The sequence below is a fragment of the Tyto alba genome, unplaced genomic scaffold (genome assembly GCF_018691265.1).
Source record: "Tyto alba isolate M040663 unplaced genomic scaffold, T.alba_DEE_v4.0 Super-Scaffold_30, whole genome shotgun sequence".
Lineage (NCBI taxonomy): Eukaryota > Metazoa > Chordata > Aves > Strigiformes > Tytonidae > Tyto > Tyto alba.
Window position 1 is genome coordinate 5,455,211 of NW_024881305.1, and position 19,633 is coordinate 5,474,843.

At 56.2% G+C, this 19,633-nt stretch overlaps 1 protein-coding gene across 4 annotated transcripts; it reads left to right on the plus strand.

Annotated features, from left to right (window-relative positions):
• Positions 1 to 5,022: 5,022 nt before the first annotated feature.
• Positions 5,023 to 19,197, plus strand: IKBKE (inhibitor of nuclear factor kappa B kinase subunit epsilon). 4 transcript variants are annotated; one of them, XM_042800160.1, is made up of 21 exons: positions 5,023 to 5,237; positions 5,408 to 5,505; positions 6,302 to 6,442; positions 6,839 to 6,968; positions 7,449 to 7,630; positions 8,512 to 8,672; positions 9,142 to 9,252; positions 9,522 to 9,701; positions 10,044 to 10,246; positions 10,646 to 10,710; positions 10,816 to 10,907; positions 11,555 to 11,656; positions 12,926 to 13,001; positions 13,082 to 13,194; positions 13,463 to 13,539; positions 13,791 to 13,830; positions 14,814 to 14,915; positions 16,934 to 17,030; positions 17,564 to 17,667; positions 17,951 to 18,022; positions 18,780 to 19,197. In XM_042800160.1, the coding sequence occupies exons 2-21, from the start codon at positions 5,419 to 5,421 to the stop codon at positions 18,811 to 18,813; spliced, it is 2,169 nt and encodes a 722-aa protein (XP_042656094.1). In that variant the 5' UTR covers positions 5,023 to 5,237; positions 5,408 to 5,418; the 3' UTR covers positions 18,814 to 19,197. The 4 variants fall into 4 exon arrangements, with proteins under 4 accessions (XP_042656094.1, XP_042656093.1, XP_042656095.1 ...); XM_042800159.1 differs by having other exon boundaries at positions 5,023 to 5,505; XM_042800161.1 differs by having other exon boundaries at positions 5,023 to 5,505; positions 9,633 to 9,701.
• Positions 19,198 to 19,633: the final 436 nt, after the last annotated feature.

The window sequence follows — 19,633 nt, forward strand, 5'->3', positions numbered from 1 at the left end:
GTGGGGCTTCAACCAGCACCCGCCGCGGGCAGAGCCCCGCGTCCCCCACCCTTGGCTCGCACGCACCCACCATCAGTCCCAGGGTTCAGTAGAGCATAAACTTCCCCTGTAGCGACCTGATTTTAAAATGCTTAATCTTCATCATTTTCCTGGAGAGGATGGGCCTCCCACTGTCTCTGGGAAAGAGGATTTAAGATCGAGATCGTGGATTGGTTCCTCACTAACACCAGCATTCCCCCACCTCGGTTTTTCCGTAGGCCTTTTTCAGAGCACGCTGGGGAAACGGTGTCAGGGTTTTGGCGTTTTGGATTCTCTTTGTTTAGGTTTCAAGGAATTAATTATTTACCGTGAGGCTTGATGTTTAACCGAGCCATTTTGTGCTACGCTCGAAGTCAGCTGGGGACAACCGACACCCCCCCCCCCCCATCCCTGGGGTGAGCTCTGCGGGGACGGGGCATCGCTGCGCTCCCGGGGAGCCAGGGCGAGGAGGGGGCTCGGGCAGCTGCTCCCCCCCCCCCGGCTGGTTCTGGCCCACATCTCCTCCAAAAGCGGCTGCTGTAGGGCTTCAAGAGCTGGAAAGCCAAGAGGCTTCTACTCATTACAGCAGCCTAAATGGTGGTGCCTTAAAGCAGGCTGGGCACCCGCCTCGGGCGAGGCAGCAACAGCCTCACTGAGATCTGCCTCTTGTGTTTCAGATCGCTGCTGCAGAAGCTTGTTTTGCTGGGGAAAAAAAAAAAAAAAAAAGAATTTTCTGCAGCGTGCAGGTCTACTTTGCAGCAAGGTGGATCAGACCCGTGCCTCCAACACACAATATTTTTTTTTTTTTTTTTTTCTCTGGGGGCTGCAGTTTGAGGCTGCCGTGGTGCTTTTGTTGCCTGCCCTCCCAGACGTGCCTTTGCCAGCCTGGGTGCCGCTGCGGGGGGGCTGGCTGGGCTTTCCCAAACCCCCCCGGCTGTGCAGGCTGGGGGGCTCCTGCCCCAAACTGCAGCGCAGAGCCTGGGAGCGGGTCAGGGCTCAGCCGAGCACCCACCCGGGGTGGCCCGGGGACGGCCCGAGCGCTGCCCGCGGGGGATCGGGCTCCTCCGGGGCCAATCCTGCTTCCCTTCCCTCTGGGTGAACCTGCAATTAGGTGCCATCGATTTCTGGGGGGCGCAGGTGGCTTCTGGCATGTCGGTGGTTGGTTTTGCTTTTTTTTTTTTTTTTTTTAAAGCATGAAATAGGAGTCAGAGAGGTAATGGGGTGACACAGATAACAAATGGCTTTTGATTTTCTGTTAGTCGCTGCTGTCCAGCAGCGCAGAGGAGGACACTGCAATTAATCCCCCAAACCCTTCTGATCGCATCGTTTCTTCCAAACCGCGGAGAGGCCGGACCCTCCCCTCACAAACCTCTTGTCCTGATTGTTTTTTAAGAGAAAAAGAAACGCAGTGGGAAGGAATGGGGGGATTCGGTCACTTGTGAGGGAGGGAAAGGGGATGCTCCAGGCTGGACCACGGGGTCTGGTTGTGGAGAGATGAGGCACATGGCGAGGGCACCCTGGGAGCTGCTTCACTTTGCTGGGATGAACCGTGCTGCGGGCAAGGGCCAAGCTGGGTGTAAACCGGGTGTAAGGCAGCATGCAACTCCCTGCAGCAGGTTCCCTGGTTTTCTGTCCCAAGCCCCCCAGGAACAAGGTGCCCGCTGCAGGCAGAGCACGCTGCTTGGCCTTTATTTTTTAGGCTTTGCTGCCACCAGCTGGAACGTTTATTTTTATCACAAACTTGGTTTCGAGGTCACACGCGGGGTTTATCCCCCGTGGGCACGTCTCAGTCCCGGGGTCTCTCTGCAGGTTTGGTGCAAATTGTGATTTGCCGGTTTCTGACCGTGGCTGCGAACAGTCGGAGCAGGTCAGGGGGATTTGGGTGTCAGCCTGGAGCTGGGGAGGATAAAAACTGCTGCTGGGGCAACCAGGGAAAGGAAATAAGCTGCAACGTTTAAAAGGATACCAAAAGAAGGATATAAGGGGGTCTGAAAGGAGCCAGGTGCTGTTACAGAGCAAAATGCGGTGGGTGAGTTCCTGGGGTTGGACTGGGATCTGCTGCCGAGGCTGGACCTGACTGTGCAACCACCCGGGAGAGCTGCTGGGGTAACTGGGATGTCCTGGAGACCCTGGGCTCCAAAGTCTGGCACCATCCTGGCATCAAGGCATGTCGGTTTCCCTCTCGGGCACACCTCTGGAGAGCTGTGTGAGAAGACTTGCAGCACAACCTGAAAATAATCTTTTTTGGGTGTTATAAAATATTTTAATTATTTCCTTCCTGTCTGTCTTTCCCCCTCACCAGCCCAAATCTGTTCACCCATCAGTGAAGGCTGAAGCAACACGTACAGCTCAGAAGTCTCCAAAAACGCCTAAGCCTGGCTTTTCTGCCTTTAAAAAAATCTTTGTTTCAGTTTCTTTTTGCAGCAGAGAGCGGAACCGCAGGACGGGCCCGGGCACAGCGGGTGCGGGGGGTGAGCACACGATGCACCGTCCCACCCGCAGCGGCTCCCCGCCTGTGGGCAGCTCTGGAAGGATCTCAGCTGGAATTTCCCTCCGGAGCTTTTACTCGCCCCTCTTCCTTGTGCTAACTGCTCTTATCAACAATTCCAGTGGTGGCCTGAGTGGAAAAATGAGCTGCATTTTTTTTTTTTTTTTTTTCCTGTGTGGGGAAAAGGTTCTCAAACACCTTCAGCTCAAATAGAAGATATTTTTGTCTGGGGAGGGAGGGACCCCTCAGAGCAGCCCGGCCAGCACCTACCCAGCGTGTCAGCTTGGCCAGCGTTGCGTGGGTAGATCGATGGTCCCCTTTGGAGGGGCACAAGCACGGGCTGAAGGGCGCAGCTACCACATGCATAGAAAATAAGGTTGGAAATTACTTCAAGAAGTCACCCCCCCCATCCCTTTCTCTCCCTGTTAACTGAGCTGCAGCACAATGACTTCAATCAAAGTGATTTAAAGTTTCGCTTGGTTGGACCCACGTCACTCTGCTTCTGCAGCTGAACTATCATGACCTCTGCTACCCGGCGCCAGCCTGAAACGCCCTTCAATAAGCTCAGGGCAAGGGCCAGCCTGGGCCTGGCAGCTCTGCCGCAGGTTTCTCAAGCAGACTCACACGTGGCTGGGCAATGAAGCTCAGAAGTAATTAGCAAACTAATTAGCTGCAGAGTTTGTGTGCAGGCTGGTGAAGTGGCCTATCGGTTTTTGGATGCGCCACACACCGAAGTGTTCGTGTACGTTTGAAGGCTTCATTTTGTGAGGACGGAGCCTTCAGACACACGTCCACGCCAGCCTGAAATAATTCCTGCCAGCGAGACCCCGGCTGCTGGTGCTGAGGCTGGGTGAGGCGAGGGCTGCTGCCAGCAGGAAAGGGAGTAGGAAATGTGAGCAGCACCGTTCCACCCTCCGCAGGCATCCCATCTTGCATCCTGCATCCCGTATTCTGCATCCCACCCTGAATCTCACCCTGCGTCCTTCATCCTGCATCCCACCCTGCATCCCACATTCTGTCCTGAATCCTGCATCCCGCCCTGCATCCCACATCCCACCCTGCATCTCGCCCTGTACCCTGCTCTACATCACAAATCCCACCCTGCATTCCACATCCCTCATCCTGCATCCTGCCCTGCATCCCACATTCTGCCCTGGATCCTGCCCTGGATCCTGCCCTGCATCCCACTCTGCATCCTGCATCCCTCTCTGCATCCCACATCCCACCCTGCATCTCACCCTGTACCCTGCTCTACATCACAAATCCCACCCTGCATTCCACATCCCTCATCCTGCATCCTGCCCTGCATCCCACATTCCGCCCTGCATCCCACTCTGCATCCCGCATCCCACTCTGCATCCCACATCCCACCCTGCACCTCACCCTGCACCCCGCTCTGCGTCACAAATCGCTCCCTGCATCCCACCCTGCATCCTGCCCCACATCCCAACTGCCGCCCCCGCTGTGATCCCTGCCTGCTCTCCCTGCTGCCTCTCGCCCTGGCAGGGGGTTGCCGGGGGGCAGGGGGGGCTGGTTCTGGCCCCGCTCTGGGCACAGCCCGTGGAGGCACTGCCGTAGCTCCGGGTCCGGTTCCCGGCGGGGCTGTGCTGTGGCCCTGCCATGAGCACCGTGGGGTGCTGCCCGCTGCCGGGGCGGGATAGCCAGCGGCCGTGCTCGCGTGGGGAACAGCGATGCTCGGCCCCAACACAGCCACCTTCGCTTTTCCTCCCAGATAACAAAGTCCTTGAGGACCTGATCGTTCCGAAGTGCTACGTGACTCCCGGTGAGAGCGGTGCTGGCGGAGCAGCTCGGGAGCAGCCAGGGCTGGGACTGGGGAATTCCCTGAAATCTCCCCTCTGCCCTTTGCTCATCTCTGAAACCCTCTGGAAGCGTTTGCAAGCGCCGAGGCCGGGCCGGATCCGTTGCTTCACCCACATGGGGGCTGGGGTTGCGGCTCCGTGAAGGATTGGGACTGTTTGCTCTGTTTGCACCTGCTTCCTCTCCCCTTTTCTGAACTTTATTATGAGCAGTTTTACCTGCTCAAGGGCTGCCCCCGGCGATGGGGAGCTGCGGTCCTGCAGCAGCCAGCCCTGCAGCTGGATGCAGGAGCCCTCTGGGACCTGGAACTCCTGCCCAGCAGCTCTTGGAGACGAGCAGTTTGAGCTGAACCACCCAGGCACGGCCCGTGAGCACCCACCTGGGGCTGAGCACGGACCGTGGGCACCCGCCACGGCTACCGAAGGCCAGACACAGCCCCTGGGTGCAGATCCCAGGCCAGGCTGCGTGGGGCCTGGTGCTCAGCACCATTTGCTGTTATCAGAATCCATCCCAGCCCCGGGCGCTGAGCCAGCGGAGCGGCAGCCAAGCCCAGCACGCCTGGCGATGGCTGCAACTCCGGGAATTTTTTTTTTTCTTTTTTTTTTTTTTTTTTTTCTCAAGCAGGAAGCTGAAGCATTTCCTCCTCCAGCTGCAGCTGATGCTTGCAGAGCGGGTTTTGCAATCCCATAGGTTTCTGTTCTCGGGGCGGGGAGGTGCTTCTCGCCACCTTGCAGCTCGGCGTTTGTTTGCTCGTAATTTTTATTTTTTTTTTTTTTTTTTTTTTTTTTTGCATCTGTCAGTGTTTCGCTGCCAGCCCCGACAGGTCCCAGCGACCGGGCGGTTTTTTGGCAGCGCCAACAGCCCCGTCCATGCGCAGCCCTTCGCCTGGGGTTGCCCGCTCGGCGCTGGCGAGGTAGGAGGTGGCGGCTGCCTGCCAAGGGCCATGTCCCACGGCCAGCTTTTTCCCCGAGCATTGCCAGGCGAGGACGGATAAACGGCGGGGTTTGGTGGCAGGGCTTGGGGCGGCCAGCAGCCCCGTCCTACCCCCCCCCCCCCCGGGTGACCCGTGTGCGTCTCTTCCAGCGCTGCTGGAGATGCAGAGCACCCCAAACTACCTCTGGAGCACCGAGGACCTCCTGGGCCAGGGCGCCACGGCCTGCGTCTACAAAGCTCGCAACAAGGTGAGTGGGGAGGGCGGGGGGGCAGCCACCCCAAAGCCACGGTGCCCCCCCCAACCCTCCTGTCCCACAGCGGGGGGATGCCCGTGCTCCCCTCTGCTCGCCCTCCCGGGAGCCCCGCGGCTGCCGGCAGCATTGCGGGGGCTGCTTTGGGTTTTATTTTCATTTTTCATTTGTCTCCTTCCCGCTCTATCCCCCCCGCCCCGCCGCTGCCGAGCACCAGCTCAGGTCTGGGGGTCAAGCGCAGCTTTGGGGGCGCTCAGAGCCGGGTCCGTGCGTTGCGGCGGGGAAGAAGCCGTTTTCGGGGGAATGCCCAGAGGTTTTGAAAACCCCGTCCTTGGCGATTTGCATATTTCATGCAAACACTTGCCAGGGGTGGAATAGAGACTCTCTGCCTCGCCGGCCTTTGAAGTGTATTGAGCAAGCTGTCTCTGCACGGCGCAGGGCAGGAGAGGAGCCATCCAGGGTGGTTTCAAAACAGCCCCATCCCACCGAGAGCAGGCGGGGAGCTGCCAGCCCCAGCTCCAGCTATAAAGTTTTAATGAAGCTGAATAAACACGCTGCCACGGGGCACGTGGGCTTCAGGGACAGGAAGCAAAGGGAGGTGAATAACAGCGCTTTGCTTTTGCAAGGGAGAAAACAAAGGCTGCGGGAACGCCTCTTCAGAAAACACGTTCCACTGTCAGCGTAGTTTGCATCCCGAGCGGGGTGTGGGAGCAGTGATGGAGCTGACGGAGCTGCTTAAGACGTGGATGGCGTCACCTCCCATTTCCTTTATCTCTTTTTCTTCTTTTCCCAGAAATCAGGGGAGCTGGTTGCTGTGAAGGTTTTTAATAATGCCAGCTACCTCCGGCCCCAGGAGGTCCAGATGAGAGAGTTTGAGATGCTGAGGAAGCTGAACCATAAAAACATTGTCAAATTATTTGCCGTGGAGGAGACGGTAAGCGGGACCTCAGCTCGGAAACCTGTCGTGCTGACTGGACCAGTGACGTGGGGGAACTGGTCTGAGCTGCAGGAAGGGAGCAGTGGTCCCAGGCTGCCTTCTCCTCCCACCTCTGTTGGGCTCTGCACTAAGCCTCAGCCCAGCCCTTCAGCACTGGGGGCACTGGTGGCACTGGGTCACAGGGCTGGAGCACGGATGTGACCTGTTGCTGTCCCCTGGCCGGGCGCATGGCACAGCAGGGACATTCTCCAGCACTGGTTTCTCTGAGCAGGAGAGACCCAGGGACCCACTAACAAAGGGAGGGGACCTGGTGCTGCCTGGGGGTGGGGGACACAGGCCACTGGCCGGGCCACGGGGGGCCAGGCGAGCCCTCACGGCTGCTCCACGCCGCAGGGCAGCAGCAAGAAGAAGGTGCTGGTGATGGAGTACTGCTCGAGCGGCAGCCTGCTGAACGTGCTGGAAGACCCGGCGAACGCCTTCGGCTTGGCCGAGTCCGAGTTCCTCATCGTGCTGCAGTGCGTGGGTGAGAGCGGGGGGGTCCCTGCACCCCTGGCCCCGGGCCGGCACCACGAGCACAGCCCCGGGCCACGGAGCTGCAGGCTGGGGACCTCGGGGTGCTGGTGGGAGCCTGCGGGCACCAGCCTTGGGCTATGGACATCAGGGCTGGGCTGAGCGGTCAGAAATTGCCCCTCCAAATGGGGAGGGGGGGTGAGCTCTGCACTGGCGGGGGAAGCCTGAGGGTTTCCCCTTGCAGACCTGCTCTGGGAAGCAGCTGTAGGAACAGGCTGTGCCCCACGGTGGAGGAACATGAGGGCAGTGCCCTGCCGTGTGCTCGCCCATCCTTTCCATTCCCCCAGTCACGCTGGTCCACATTTAAGTGCAACCAGCCCTGGGGCTTGTCCCTTCTCCGGCCCTCCTCATGTTCCTACGTTTAAACAAAACGCACTGGAGCAAAACTGGTCCAGCCCCGTGCACGAACGCCGCCTTCCCGCCTTGTGCCCAGTGGCAGGGATGAACCACCTCCGCGAGAACGGCGTTGTCCACAGGGACATCAAACCCGGGAACATCATGCGGCTGATGGGGGAAGATGGGCAGAGCATCTATAAGCTGACGGATTTCGGGGCCGCCCGAGAGCTGGATGATGATGAGAAGTTTGTGTCTGTCTACGGGACGGAGGAATATCTCGTGAGTACGGCGTGTCAGCGGTCCGGTGGCCCCCGGGGGAAGCTGGTCCCCATCCCTCCACCCAACGGCCAGGCGGCTCGTAGGGAGCAGCGGTGACTCGGTGTCGTGGTTTGAGCCTGGTCGGCAGCCAACCACCCCGCAGCCCACCTGGGAATGGGGGAGGGGTAAAGGGAGACTCGCAGGTTGAGATAGGAACAGTTTAATAATGGTAATAAAATGATAACAATGGCAATAATAGAAAATATAAATGGGCAATGTGCGATGTAGTTGCTCACCACCTGCTGACCGATACCCAGCCCCTTCCTGGCTAGCGAATCCAAAATGCCAAGATCCCACAATCTCAATCCAGGAAACAAGAGAGAGCTCCTTCCCGACCCCCCCTCCTCTATATAGTGAGCATGACGCTCCATGATATGGAATATTTCATTGGCCAGTTTGGGTCTGGTGCTCGGGCCGTGCTCCCTCCCTGCTTCCCGTGCCCTTGCGCACGGGCAGAACGTGGAGAGTCCTTGAAGTCTCGGTAGCAGCTGAAAACATCAGTGTGCTCTCAGCATTCTTCTCATACCAAACCCAAAGCTAAATCTGAAACGCAGCACTCTTCTAGTTCCCGAAAAGGAATATTAATTCTATTTCAGCCCAAACCAGGACACTCGGGGCACCCGACCTCAAAGGGGCCACGTTTTTCAAAGAGGGGCTGGGGCTCAGCGTTTTCACCGTCGAGTTTGGCGACGCGTTGCCTGGAGGAGCCGGCGGGAGAGGGGGCCAAAGCGAGCGGCCGGTTGCCAGTCGCGGGGCGGGCGGGCGGGATGCTGGGGGACACCGGCTGCGGCCCCGAGGGGGGGGGGTTGGCAGCGCTGGTCCCTGCTTCGCCCCCCCCGCAGCACCCGGACATGTACGAGCGCGCCGTCCTGCGCAAGCCGCAGCAGAAGGCGTACGGCGTCACCGTCGACCTCTGGAGCATCGGCGTCACCTTCTACCACGCTGCCACCGGCAGCCTCCCCTTCGTCCCCTTCGGGGGACCGCGCAGGAACAAGGAGATCATGTAGGTCCCGGGGAGGGGGCTGGGTGCCGCTGCGTGGGGCCGTGGGACCGTGGCCGGTGGCCCTGGGGGCTGCGGGATGACCTGGCTGTGGCTTAGTGGGTGGCAGCAGCATCGCGTGACTCCGCGCTGTGTTTTACTGCTCGTTTGAGCCCGTATAGCCCAGAAAGCCCCGAAACGCAGCCGGTGGAGAGTGTGCGTGCGCAGTGTGGTAAAGGACCTGTGCTCCGTTTGCCACGTTTGCCTTCCAAACGCATTTTCTCATGGCTTCGTGGCTAAACAGCTGGGACAGGAGGCAGGGTTGATGTTTTAGTTAGAGTTTTTGACTGTTCTTGAAGTATTTTCCCTCTGCGCGTTTTTTTCTTTCTGCGAAACGCGTCTTTCCCAGCCCACCCGTGCTCTGCCCTTTCCCTCTTTGCTGAACCCGAGGGCCCACGCAGAGGTCCCTTGGCAATAAGTTTCCTTTCGACAGGTATAAAATCACCACCGAGAAGCCTCCCGGAGCCATTGCGGGGATCCAGAGGCAGGAGAACGGGAGCATCGAGTGGAGCTACGAGCTGCCCATCACTTGTCGCCTCTCAGTGTGAGTGTCCCTGGCCGGGCTCGGGGTCTTGCGTCCTGACACCGTGGCTGGCGAGGACATGGCACCTCAGAAGGTGTGGGAAGTTTTAATGAGGTGGAAGAGCTTTTAATCTGCGGATGTCACAGCTCCCAGAGCAGGTTTTTGTTTTACAGCGGGGAGAAGGGGGGTGCGAGGCAGGGCAGCGGCGCCGTCGGTACAGCCCTGCGGGTCACCACGTTTATGGCTCGGGGTTCTGCCAGTCTGTGCAAACATCCCTTCTGCTGCTGCAGGGGGCTGAAGGACCAGCTGATACCCATTTTGGCTAACATCCTGGAGGTGAATCAGGAGAAATGCTGGGGATTCGACCAGTTTTTTGCAGAAACCAATGACATTTTGCACAGGATCGTGGTCGACGTCTTCTCCCTGCAGCAGGCTTCCTTGCATCGCATCTACATCCACTCCTACAACACGTAAGGATGCCAAGGCTGCGTTAAAAGTGAATTTGGGGATTGAGCCCTCAGACACTCGTTTCAGTAGGTGAACCTGGGGGGAGAGCCCATTCCCTTTGCACTGCAGTTAAACCAGGTTAGAACAAACCAGGCTCAAACCAGCCTTTGCTGGGAATGCACTAACGAGAGCCGTCGGCTCCTGGCATGGCACACCAAGAGCCCCAGGGAGGTTGTTCAAAAGGCTCTGCTGACCTTGTGGGATATTTTGCTACGAGAAGAGGGGAGCAAGCTGTTAAAGCCATGGAAGTCTGAGCGTTGATCTCATTGCTTATTCCCCATCCTTTCACTTCTTTTTCATTTCAGTACCGCCAAGTTTTTAGATGCTGTCTTCAAACAAACGAACATAGCCCCGCACCATCAAGAATATTTTTTTGAAGGTCATCTGTATGAGTTGGATCCTAATCTACAAGCTCATAATTTCTGCAAAACCACAGAGCACAACCCTCTGACCTTGCTGAGCACTGCTGAGCAACCAGAAGATGTGGTAGGAGTGAGATACAGAGACCGTGAGTACCGTTGGCTTGGAGATGCGTCACAGCATGCAGGGTGGGTGCCGTAAGAGATTTCCTTAAATTATCCGAATGGAGTCCAATGCACAGCAGGAGGTGAAGGGGTTATGATGCCAGAGTAGTATTAGGAGGTTTCAGGGTGAGTTTTTCCCTGCTGTGTGCTGTTGCTCCATGGCCACCCACCACACTGGGCTTTGCGGGCGGTTTGTGCCGTCGTCCACGTTTCCACAATACCTTGGAGGGCTGCACTGAGCCTCCAGCATCCCGTGCCCGAAATCCTGAGCGGCTGCGGGGTTTGCTCCGGCGGGTGTGAGATGTCCCCGCGGGGCCGCGCCCGCGGCTCGGGGGCTCCGGGCTCACTCCCCAAAGCACCGGGACGGCTGTCTGTCTTTCCAGCGGCACTCGAGTTTCCAAAGTTTGTCCCCAAGGTGGACGTGGTGGCCGACTGCAGCGCAGCCAAGGTAGGTGGGGGTGCGGACGCAGCTCGGGGTGAGGGGGGGGACACGGCCCCCCCGGCCGTGGAGGTGCAGCCGCCGGCATCATCATTATCGTTATTTGCTTTGCAGAGCGCGGTGGGTGCCGTGCACCAGACCCTGCGGATCGCCCAGGCGCTGCGGCGCTGCCGGGAGCTGCTGGCCAGAGCTCTGCAGTGGGTGATGTGAGTGCCGGAGCCACCGCGGTCACGGCCGGCGGGGGGGGGGGGGGGGACCTGTCCCTTCCCAGCACCGAGAGACGTCCGTGCTCAGAGTTAAAACCTCCCGGGGGGTTTCCAGCCTTTGCCAAACAGTGCGGGACCACCGGGTCTGGTGGGATGTGGCCTGGGGGTGCTGGGAGGGTGCACAGCACGACGGCCAGAGTGTCCCAGTTACAAGGGACACGCGTGCCAGGCTGCGAGGGGAAAACCTATAGGAAACACCACTCAGTGTTGTGAGGATGCTCCTGTCCCCGTTTGTTATTTTTGAGCCACTTTTTGCAGTTTAGGAGATGCTGAGGAAAACAGCATCGTCGTTACTATTACTACTAATATTATTGTTAATATTATCATTGCGCATTTTCACTGTCCTACCCATTTCCTTCAGGGAAGGAGCTTCTTGTGCACTGGCAGGACAGCTCCTGACGGGTGAGAGCCCCCCTGACTGGGAGCTGCACCCAGTTTTATGTGCATCCAGACCCCTGTTTTCTCACGAGCAGCCAGAGAGGAGCAACCAGCTCCATCCTAACCCCCCGTCACACGCAGCCAGCCCTGGGACGGAGGTCGGGCTGCCGCGGAGCGTGTGTTGGACATGTGTTTTTCTCTCTTGGCAGCGGGAACCTGAAAATGGATTGCTTGAGGATTTTGGAGCAGAGGAGAGGGGCTGTCTCGGTGCTCAGCTGCCTGCAGCTCACTGAGGTGAAGACCCGCGTGCTGTAAGTGTGGCTTTGCGGCTGTGGGGATGCAGGTGCTGGGCTGTGGCAGCCACCGGTGCTGCCCTGAGGCTGCTGCTGGGAAGATATGGGACTCTCAAAGGTGCCTGAATAATCAGAAATAAGTAAAATTCCAGGAATAAGCTTGTAGCTGGAAGGTAAGAGGCTTTTTCATTGTATGTGGAGGCTGCGGGAAATGAGCCACTCTGGCTGTTTCTCCGTCTTTGCTTCAGTTTTTAATGATCAGTCCCTGGTTTCAGAGGAGCCCAGGATTAGTCCTCCCTCCCTGGCTCCTGCTCCAGGGGTTTCAGGCTGTTACAGCCCTTGAGCCTCAGAGTATGTGCAAGAAGGAGTCAGGGCTGCTGCTGCCAGCTCGTGGGAAAGGGAAGAAGAGCCACAGAGTTAAAATAATGAGTAGGATGGCATCAGCTGCCAGGTCCCTGCTGGGGTCTGGCCCCCGTTACCAACCCGCTCCCTGCAAAGTGCCGGGGGCTGGGAGTGCTGGGCGGTGCCGGGGGTCCCGCTGAGCCGGCAGCCGACCACACCAGCCGCCGGGAGATGTCTCTTATTTCCACTCGAAAGTCTCCGCCAACGGCGCAGTCATCGGGGGCTGAATCACAGAGGAACCCTGGGCTTGACAGGACCGATGCACCCGTTCCCATCCGTGCTGCCCCGGGGAAAGCTGAACCCATTTCAGCTAAAGTAACCCACGGTTATTCTGCTTTTCTGCGTTGTTCTTGGTTTAGTGGAAAAATTCTTTGCCCCTGGATTGCTGTTCTTTTATTCTTTTCAATTTAGCAAGGCTCTTAATTTCCATTTCATCTAAAAAGATGGGGACACATGTTTCCCATTGACTGCAGCCGGATTAGCGTGGGGCTGTAGTGCCGAGGGCACTGATGCTGCAGCTGGATGCTGCTGGTTTATCCATCCCTTCCAACCCGGCCGGATCAGACGTGTTCCTGCTGACTTGCCAGCGTGCACCGCTCGGCGTTACACTCTCATGCCAGCTGCAGGGAGGCGGAAAACGTCTGAGCTGGCGTCAAGCCAGTGGATATGAAGCTAACAATTTTGGAGCAAATTGGACACAACAGGGCGAGGTTTTTTACCAGCTCAGCACTCTGCATCTCGTGGCTCAGATCCAAGCAAACCACTGCCCAGCTCCCCCAGGGACTGACGCTGTTTCCACCGCGGGATGGGTTTTCTTTGCCCAGGTGACAACTGCCTGTGGCTTACGTTCTGCCTAAGGACTATTAATTTTCTGGCTTTCTCCAGGTCCGAGGCTGTTCCCGCAGGCACCGGGGTGCTGGCTCTGAAGGATGCGGCCACGGTGAAGACCAGGCTGCAGAGGGTGAGCCCCCGCGGGCCGGGCAGCAGCCGCAGCCGCAGCGTTCGGAGCAGCCGGCCCCAACCTCTCCTCCCCACCCGCAGGTCGCCGAGGAGCTCTCCCAGTGCTCCCACAACATCTTTGACTTTCAAGGGGCCCTGGACGGCGTTTTTTCTGAGCTGGTGAAACACAGGCAACAAGTGCACGAAGACAAAAGGTTTATAGCGGCAGCTTTGCCGAAATCCCCGCCAACGCTTTGCTGTTCTCAGCCGGGTTGAGCAGACATTGCTTTTAACAAACAGCTTCTAACAGCCCCGTGCACGCACGTGTAACATTGCGGGATGTCCCCACGTACAGACACGGGCAGCAGCGGTGTCCCCTAGTTACAGCGTGTTGGGATTTCATCCCCAAAGTGCTCATTTCACCCCAACCTCATACCCTTCCTCTCGCGGGGCCTCACGCCTCCTGCCCTGTCCCGATTTCAGCATCCAGCAGATCGAGTGCTGCCTGGAGAAGATGCAGCTGATCTACAAGCAGTTCAAGAAGGCCAGGATGTGTCTGCGTGAGTGACGGGGACGGTGGCCCCGGGGGCACGAGGTGCGGGGCTGCAGCGGGGATGTCCCTGCGTTGGCTCAGTAGAAAAATGAATGATTTCAGTTTGCTGGGTTTAGCAGTTATTTCTGTGCTGTGACGGTAGTCCCAGGGGCTGCAGCCCTGAAAAGCCCCTTGAGTGATCTCTGTGCGTTGTGAAATTGCCCGTTTCTTGGGTTAGGAACAGGAAAACATGTGGTGATGGATGTCTTTCCTCCCCAGGGCTGTGCTACAATGAGGAACAAATACACAAGCTGGATAAGTAAGTCCCAACCCTCTCCCCTTTCTAGGTCCTGCCCCGTGCTGCAGCCAGGCAGGTGGTTGGTGTTTCTGATTGAATCCTGAGGGGATATAAAATGCTCCTGGGTCGCTAACGTTGAGAGAGGGCACCTATAAGCACCTTCTGTGATGGTTCCTTGATGCAGGACCTGCCACAGCAAAGTTTGCAAGTTACAAGCTATTTCAGATGAAGGTGTGAGAAAACCTCTGTTGACCAGGGGACAGGGAGTTGCTGTTGGGCCAAATCCCTGCGCTGGACTGCGGGGATAAGCACATTTCAGGCTATTGCTCACAGAGGACTTAGTTTGTGGCCATTGCTTCGCTGAGGTGTGGATTTAGGAAGTGTCCGTGCTTTCAGGTCTGCTTAGCTTTCAGTGGGAGTAAAGTGTCTGATGGCTTTTGTACCTTTAAAAAGCCTCCTTTCAGTTTCCACTGAAACCAGGGGGATTTAACATGGGCAAGAAATAAAATGCACACTTTGATATATACCAGGGATGGTGAAATTTAGCAGGCAGCTCCTTTATCTTAATTAATCTTCAGACTAACCTTGGACATTTGCCTTAAACTCCAAAGACTTCTCAGAAATGCCCCAGGGGTAGGGATGACAGCCCAGCTGGGTGTCCCACCTGGGTCCCCCAGGCCCCCCAAACCTCCCTCTCCTCTTCATCATAATTAGGTTTTGTTTTCTCTGTAACACTGATGCAAAATCCATTACTGAGCATCCAGTCCCTCCTGCTGCATCCGGGAGCCAGCTTTAGGTCTCCTGCCATGTGAACTGTGATGTTCATTTTCATACATTTAAGGAAATAACAGTGTTCTCTGTTTTTTGTTTTGTTCAGATTTTGTGTGTGCATGTGTGTTTTTTGTTTTTGTTTGGTTGGTTTGGTTTGTGGTGGTTTTTTTGTTTGTTTGTGGGTTTTTTTGTTTGTTTATTTGTTTTGATGTGGGTTTTTTTTCTGTTTTTAGGGTGAATTTAGGGCACCTGGCCAGGAAGGTTCTATTGATTTTCCAGGACAACTGTGTCCAGCGGTACCAGGAGGCCCTGGCCCTCCACAGCAGCAGGATGAGGTACCAGCCCCTGCCCAGCCCTCTCCAGGGTTTTGGGGCTCGGAGTTTCGGGCCCTGGTGGGGATGGGAGAGGGGACTTTCCAGTAACCCACCAACAGCCGGGACTTCCGAACGCTCGCTGCTATTGATCGAGCATTGGGATGCGGATGGAGATGATGTTGTTGGTAACTGCTGCTGAGGGACTCGTAAAGGGGGTAATAAGATCTTAAAGAAGCAGCTCTGTGTGACTGCTAGAAATCCTGCTGCGTATACTGGTACCTATCCCATGCTGTGTATTTCTGCCCTGTTGTTTTAATTAAAAAAAAAAAAAAAAAAAAATCCCTAAACTTCCAGCTTGAGTTCAGGCAGCTGGTCTCCCTGCTTTCTGATGGGGAGAGGTTATTTTATCAGGACAAAATTGCTATTGAGACAAAGAGATCTACTTATGAAGAATGATCTCTGGTAAATGGTGTTTGGGGAATAATGCAAAGAGCAAATTACCTTGCAGCGATTGAGCACAATCCACTGTCTACCACAGCAGCAAAAAGCAGGGGTGAGGGGGAGACAGTTAGGGGAAGAGGATGCTGCAGAAATTGGATTTTTATTGCAAGGTTGCTTTTAGAGAGGAGCGTCCGTTCCCCTGGGGTGCCAGTGTGGGCAGAAGGAGAATGATTTTCTATCATGCCTTAGAATTAAACCCACATTTTGACCTGATCCCTGTTTCTTGTGTGGAGTAGCCCTATGTAGGATTTACAGGAGGAGGGTGGGGTGTGTGGATTTTTAGGCTAGAAATTGGTCTCAGGTGCTCAGGAATGCCCCAGGAGCAGTGAGCAACGTCTGCCTTGTCCCTGCCTTGTCCCCTTTCAGCCCCAGCTCGTGCAGCCGGGGGTTTCCGCGCTGCAAACCTTCACCCATGGGCAGGTTGCACGCAGGGACAGAAGCTGTTGCCCACAGTCGCCTCCCGCCGTGTCCCATCACTGGGCAGTGAAATCTCCTCTTGGCTTCAGGGGGAATTCTAGAGCCCCACGAAATCCGGGCAGTGCAGGAGCCCCGTCTGCATCGAAGCAGGGCTTTTTCCTTTGCTCACAGGGAGGAAAAAAGCTGCTTCGTGTTTTTCTGGAGTATTTTTGTATCTGTTTTTTCTGTCCTTAGGGAGAAGGCGTTGTGAGTCACAACTGGATATTTTTAATTTATTGTTACATCAGTTTTAATTGTCCTGTTTTGAGTTTTTTCCTGCTAGCAGCTGGGGTTTGTGGTGTGGTGGCTGTTTTTTCTGGGGACTGGAGGTGGACTATTCACCTTAAATATTCTTTCCTTTTTTTTAAAAAAAAGCACAAACCAAATCTTTTTTTATACAAGTCACTGCGCACCTGCCGGGTGCGTGGCACCTCTGCCCCGGGGCCCCTCGCCCTGGCAGGAACAGGGCACTTGGTTCCCCAGAAACTCACAGGAGGATTTTCTCCCCGGGGCTGAGGGGAGAGCCGGGGGGGGGACACTGGTCACACCATCCCGGCCCGGCTGAGCCCACCGAGATGCCGCCGGCTTCGGGCTTTGGTGTCAAGAGTGCTGCCTGCAGAGAGACTGGCCCCAAGGGTGTGCTCGAGGGGGAACTTTTCTGACCTTCATACTCTTCGAATGTGAAAGGAGGGCATGCAAAAAGAAACGCAAAACCAAGGAGCCTTTTTGAGTAGATGCTCAGTCCTCCACGGGACACCGGGGACCAGCCTGTGCGGCACATTATGGCAGAAGTGATGGGCTTGGGCTGTCTCTCATATAAACAACATTTCCCTTAATTAATTTGCTATTAGTGTTGTTTGGATAACCTGGCCTATGGTGGCTATTAGCAGAGCTGCAGCTGTAATTACAACACGGTTGTGACTCATTTGCTTTCCTTCAGGATTTTACCTTAAATCCAGAAAGGTTTGCAGAAAGCAAAACACACACACACACACACACACACACACACACACACAATGTGATGACCTGCACTGCTGCTGCCGAGCACTGACCGGGAATTTTGTCGTCGTTTTTCTGTCTAGGAAAGTTTGTGAGATAAAGAAGCATCTGAAGAGGCTCAGCAACCGCATCAGCGCCTGCAGCGTGGAGACGATGGAGTGCCAGGACTGCCTGCAGAGCGTAGGTGCCCCGCGGGGTCCTGCCCGGGGCCGCTGCTGCTCGGCCTCTCCCTGCTCCCCCACCCCGCTCCTGCTCCCCAACCCCAGCACCCACTGTCTGCGGGAGCGCGGGTGTAAAGCAGGGAAACACCGGGGAATTTTGAAGCAACTTGCTGCAGTTCTTTGTGGGCGATCCACACTGGAAATCTTGCTTTTCCTCACTGTGCGAGCAAGGAATGGGTAAACCTTTGGGAGCAGCACCCCTGGGTGTGAGGATTGCCTGGCACGGGGGGAATGTGTGCCCAGGGTTATAGTAGTAGAGAAATGATGCTTCACCTCCAGCTCTCACGATGGACTACTTGACAAACTGCAGCACAGCCACCTGGTAGACATCCTGGTCCTTTGTTTTTTTTTTTATTTTGTTTGTCCTGAAGAAGGGGATGTGCTGGGTGTGACTCCGTAGGTGTGTTTTGTCCCGGGGTAGGCACGCCACACTCGCAGCCGGGGCTCAGACCCCTGCAAAGAGCCCGCTGCCAACTCTGTCCATCTCTGCAGGCTCTGGACAGGTTTCTCCAGACAGAGAAACAGAATTTGGCCTCGGTTCCTCCCGTACCTTCACCCATCCATCTGAGCCAGGCACGCCAGGAGATGGCCTTTCGGTGAGTCTTTTGGAAGAGGGTTTTGCAGACAGCCCCAGCTCCCCGGGGAGACGCGGGACCTCCCGCAGCTCACCCTCTCCGCGAGCAGCGGGGCGAGCGTTGGGACGGGGCTGCATTAAGCCCTTCACCGCTGCACACACCGGGCACCAGCCCCGGCCGGGGGTCCGTGGGGTTCCCCTGCCAGCCCAGCCAGCCCCTCTGCACGAGGCGCTCCGCGGGGGAGCAGGAGGCTGAGCAGCACGGGGGTAAGGGGCTGGTTGTGTGTCCCCCCCCTCCCCGGCAGGATGCAGGAGCTCCTGGAGCAGATGAAGTCAGTGACTTGTGATCTCCAGTTCAACAACAGCATCATCGAGCGGTGAGTAAGAGCACCCAGAGACGCTGCTCCGAGCGGCGATTCCTGCCTCTAACAGCAGGACGGGGCCACGCTGGCCTGGGAAGGGGTGGTGGGTTTGGGGGGGCTCCCTGGGAGGCAGGGAGCGAGCTCCGGCATGGGGAGCCGAGCACAACCCCAGCTACTCGTGGAGTGCTTCACATGGGGGGTTTTAATGGCACCCAGTTTACATCATGGTCTGGCAGCAGAAGAGAGCTTATCTTCTCGGAAGTTTAAGCGCGATCTGCGAATGCCATGGCATGTCTGCACCCTCTTTCCAGCCTTTTTCCTGCGCTGCTCAGCAGTGTCAGCTCCTGACTGCCACGGAGAAGTGGATGCTTTCTGTTTCGGGATGAAACTCTGTGCAAAAGCCGGCATCCTACTGCTGACAAGCCCCCCTGGGTTTCTTCCTCTGCAACATTTTTTGGAGGATCTTAATGCAAATCAACGATATGAATATGCATGTCAAAATGTCAAAGAGTTTCAGATCAGATTTTGAAAGAAAAAAATAAATTGGCAATTCACCCCAGCCCTCATTTTATAGGACCAGCTGTGTTATTGCAGTATGTCCACTGTGAATAAGAGGATAAGGAAGGTCTGGTATGATTTTTATATGAAGAGCTTGTCCTGATTGACACAGGAACAAGCCCAAAGATCTGTGCCCAGCCCAAATTATAGTTTGGGACTGCATGAGCCCAGGTGACCCTTCCCTAGCCTAAAGCCTTTGGGTTTGTTCCTGCAGGTTAAGTGGGGCTGCCCCCACTCCCGGTATTTGAGAGACGTGGTGAATTGGCAGCTGCTGAAGCAAACCGCCTTCCACAGCAGGGAACACTTACAGCACTTTGGGTCCAGAGCGACGGAGAAGTTCGATGTTTGTGTTTGAGGAGCTCTCTGTGTCCTACCTCTCTGCTCCAGCACTTTTGCACAGTTCACCAGCATTAGCTTTGAGTGGCTTGCAAGCCTTGAGCCTTTGAAAGTTTGAAAATTGGGTTGTTTGGTGTTTTGTTTTGTTGGGGTTTTTTTGTTTGTTGTTTTTTTTTTTTTTTTTTTCCTTTTAAAAACTGCTTGAAGGACTTCATGTTTTTCTAGCTTCTCTGTATCACCATGTCACATGATGAAGAGGAAGAGGCTAGACAGATAAATTATCTTTTGCCCTCTTACTCGTTTAGGGGTTACTCTCACTTTTAACATACTTCTTGCTCCCTGAGGCTTGGGGGAGCGGGGCAGGAGGGGTGCTGTAGCCGATGGATGAGGGACGGATCCAGCCCAGGGTGGCTCCAGTGCTCTGCCTGGGAGGTGGCAGGGTGGGGAAGGTGGGAGCTGCAGGTCTCTGCCTGCGGGTGCTGCAGCCGCTCCTCCTGCTTCAGGGCTTCGCCTCCAGCCCAGCACCATGTTTGGGCTGCTTGGGGGTGGGGGTATGGGAATGGGAAGCCAAGAGAGGCTTCTCTTTTTTGCTATGTTTTTATAAATGTAACTGAGTCCTGTGTTCATGTACCTGGGGCTGTGTGCCCTCTCCAAACAACCCTGTGTTGAAGCTGTGGCTCCAGCCACCAACCCTGGGGGTGCTGCTGAATGCCAAGGCAAAATCTCAGGCAA

Bases quoted from the DNA above. Each gene is read 5' to 3' on its own strand.
- IKBKE (XM_042800159.1), top strand. From the start codon at position 5,419: ATGCAGAGCACCCCAAACTACCTCTGGAGCACCGAGGACCTCCTGGGC. The intron at 9,253-9,521 runs GTGAGTGTCCCT...CTGCTGCTGCAG, and splicing joins ATCACTTGTCGCCTCTCAGT to GGGGCTGAAGGACCAGCTGA. The intron at 11,657-12,925 runs GTAAGTGTGGCT...GGCTTTCTCCAG, and splicing joins GAGGTGAAGACCCGCGTGCT to GTCCGAGGCTGTTCCCGCAG.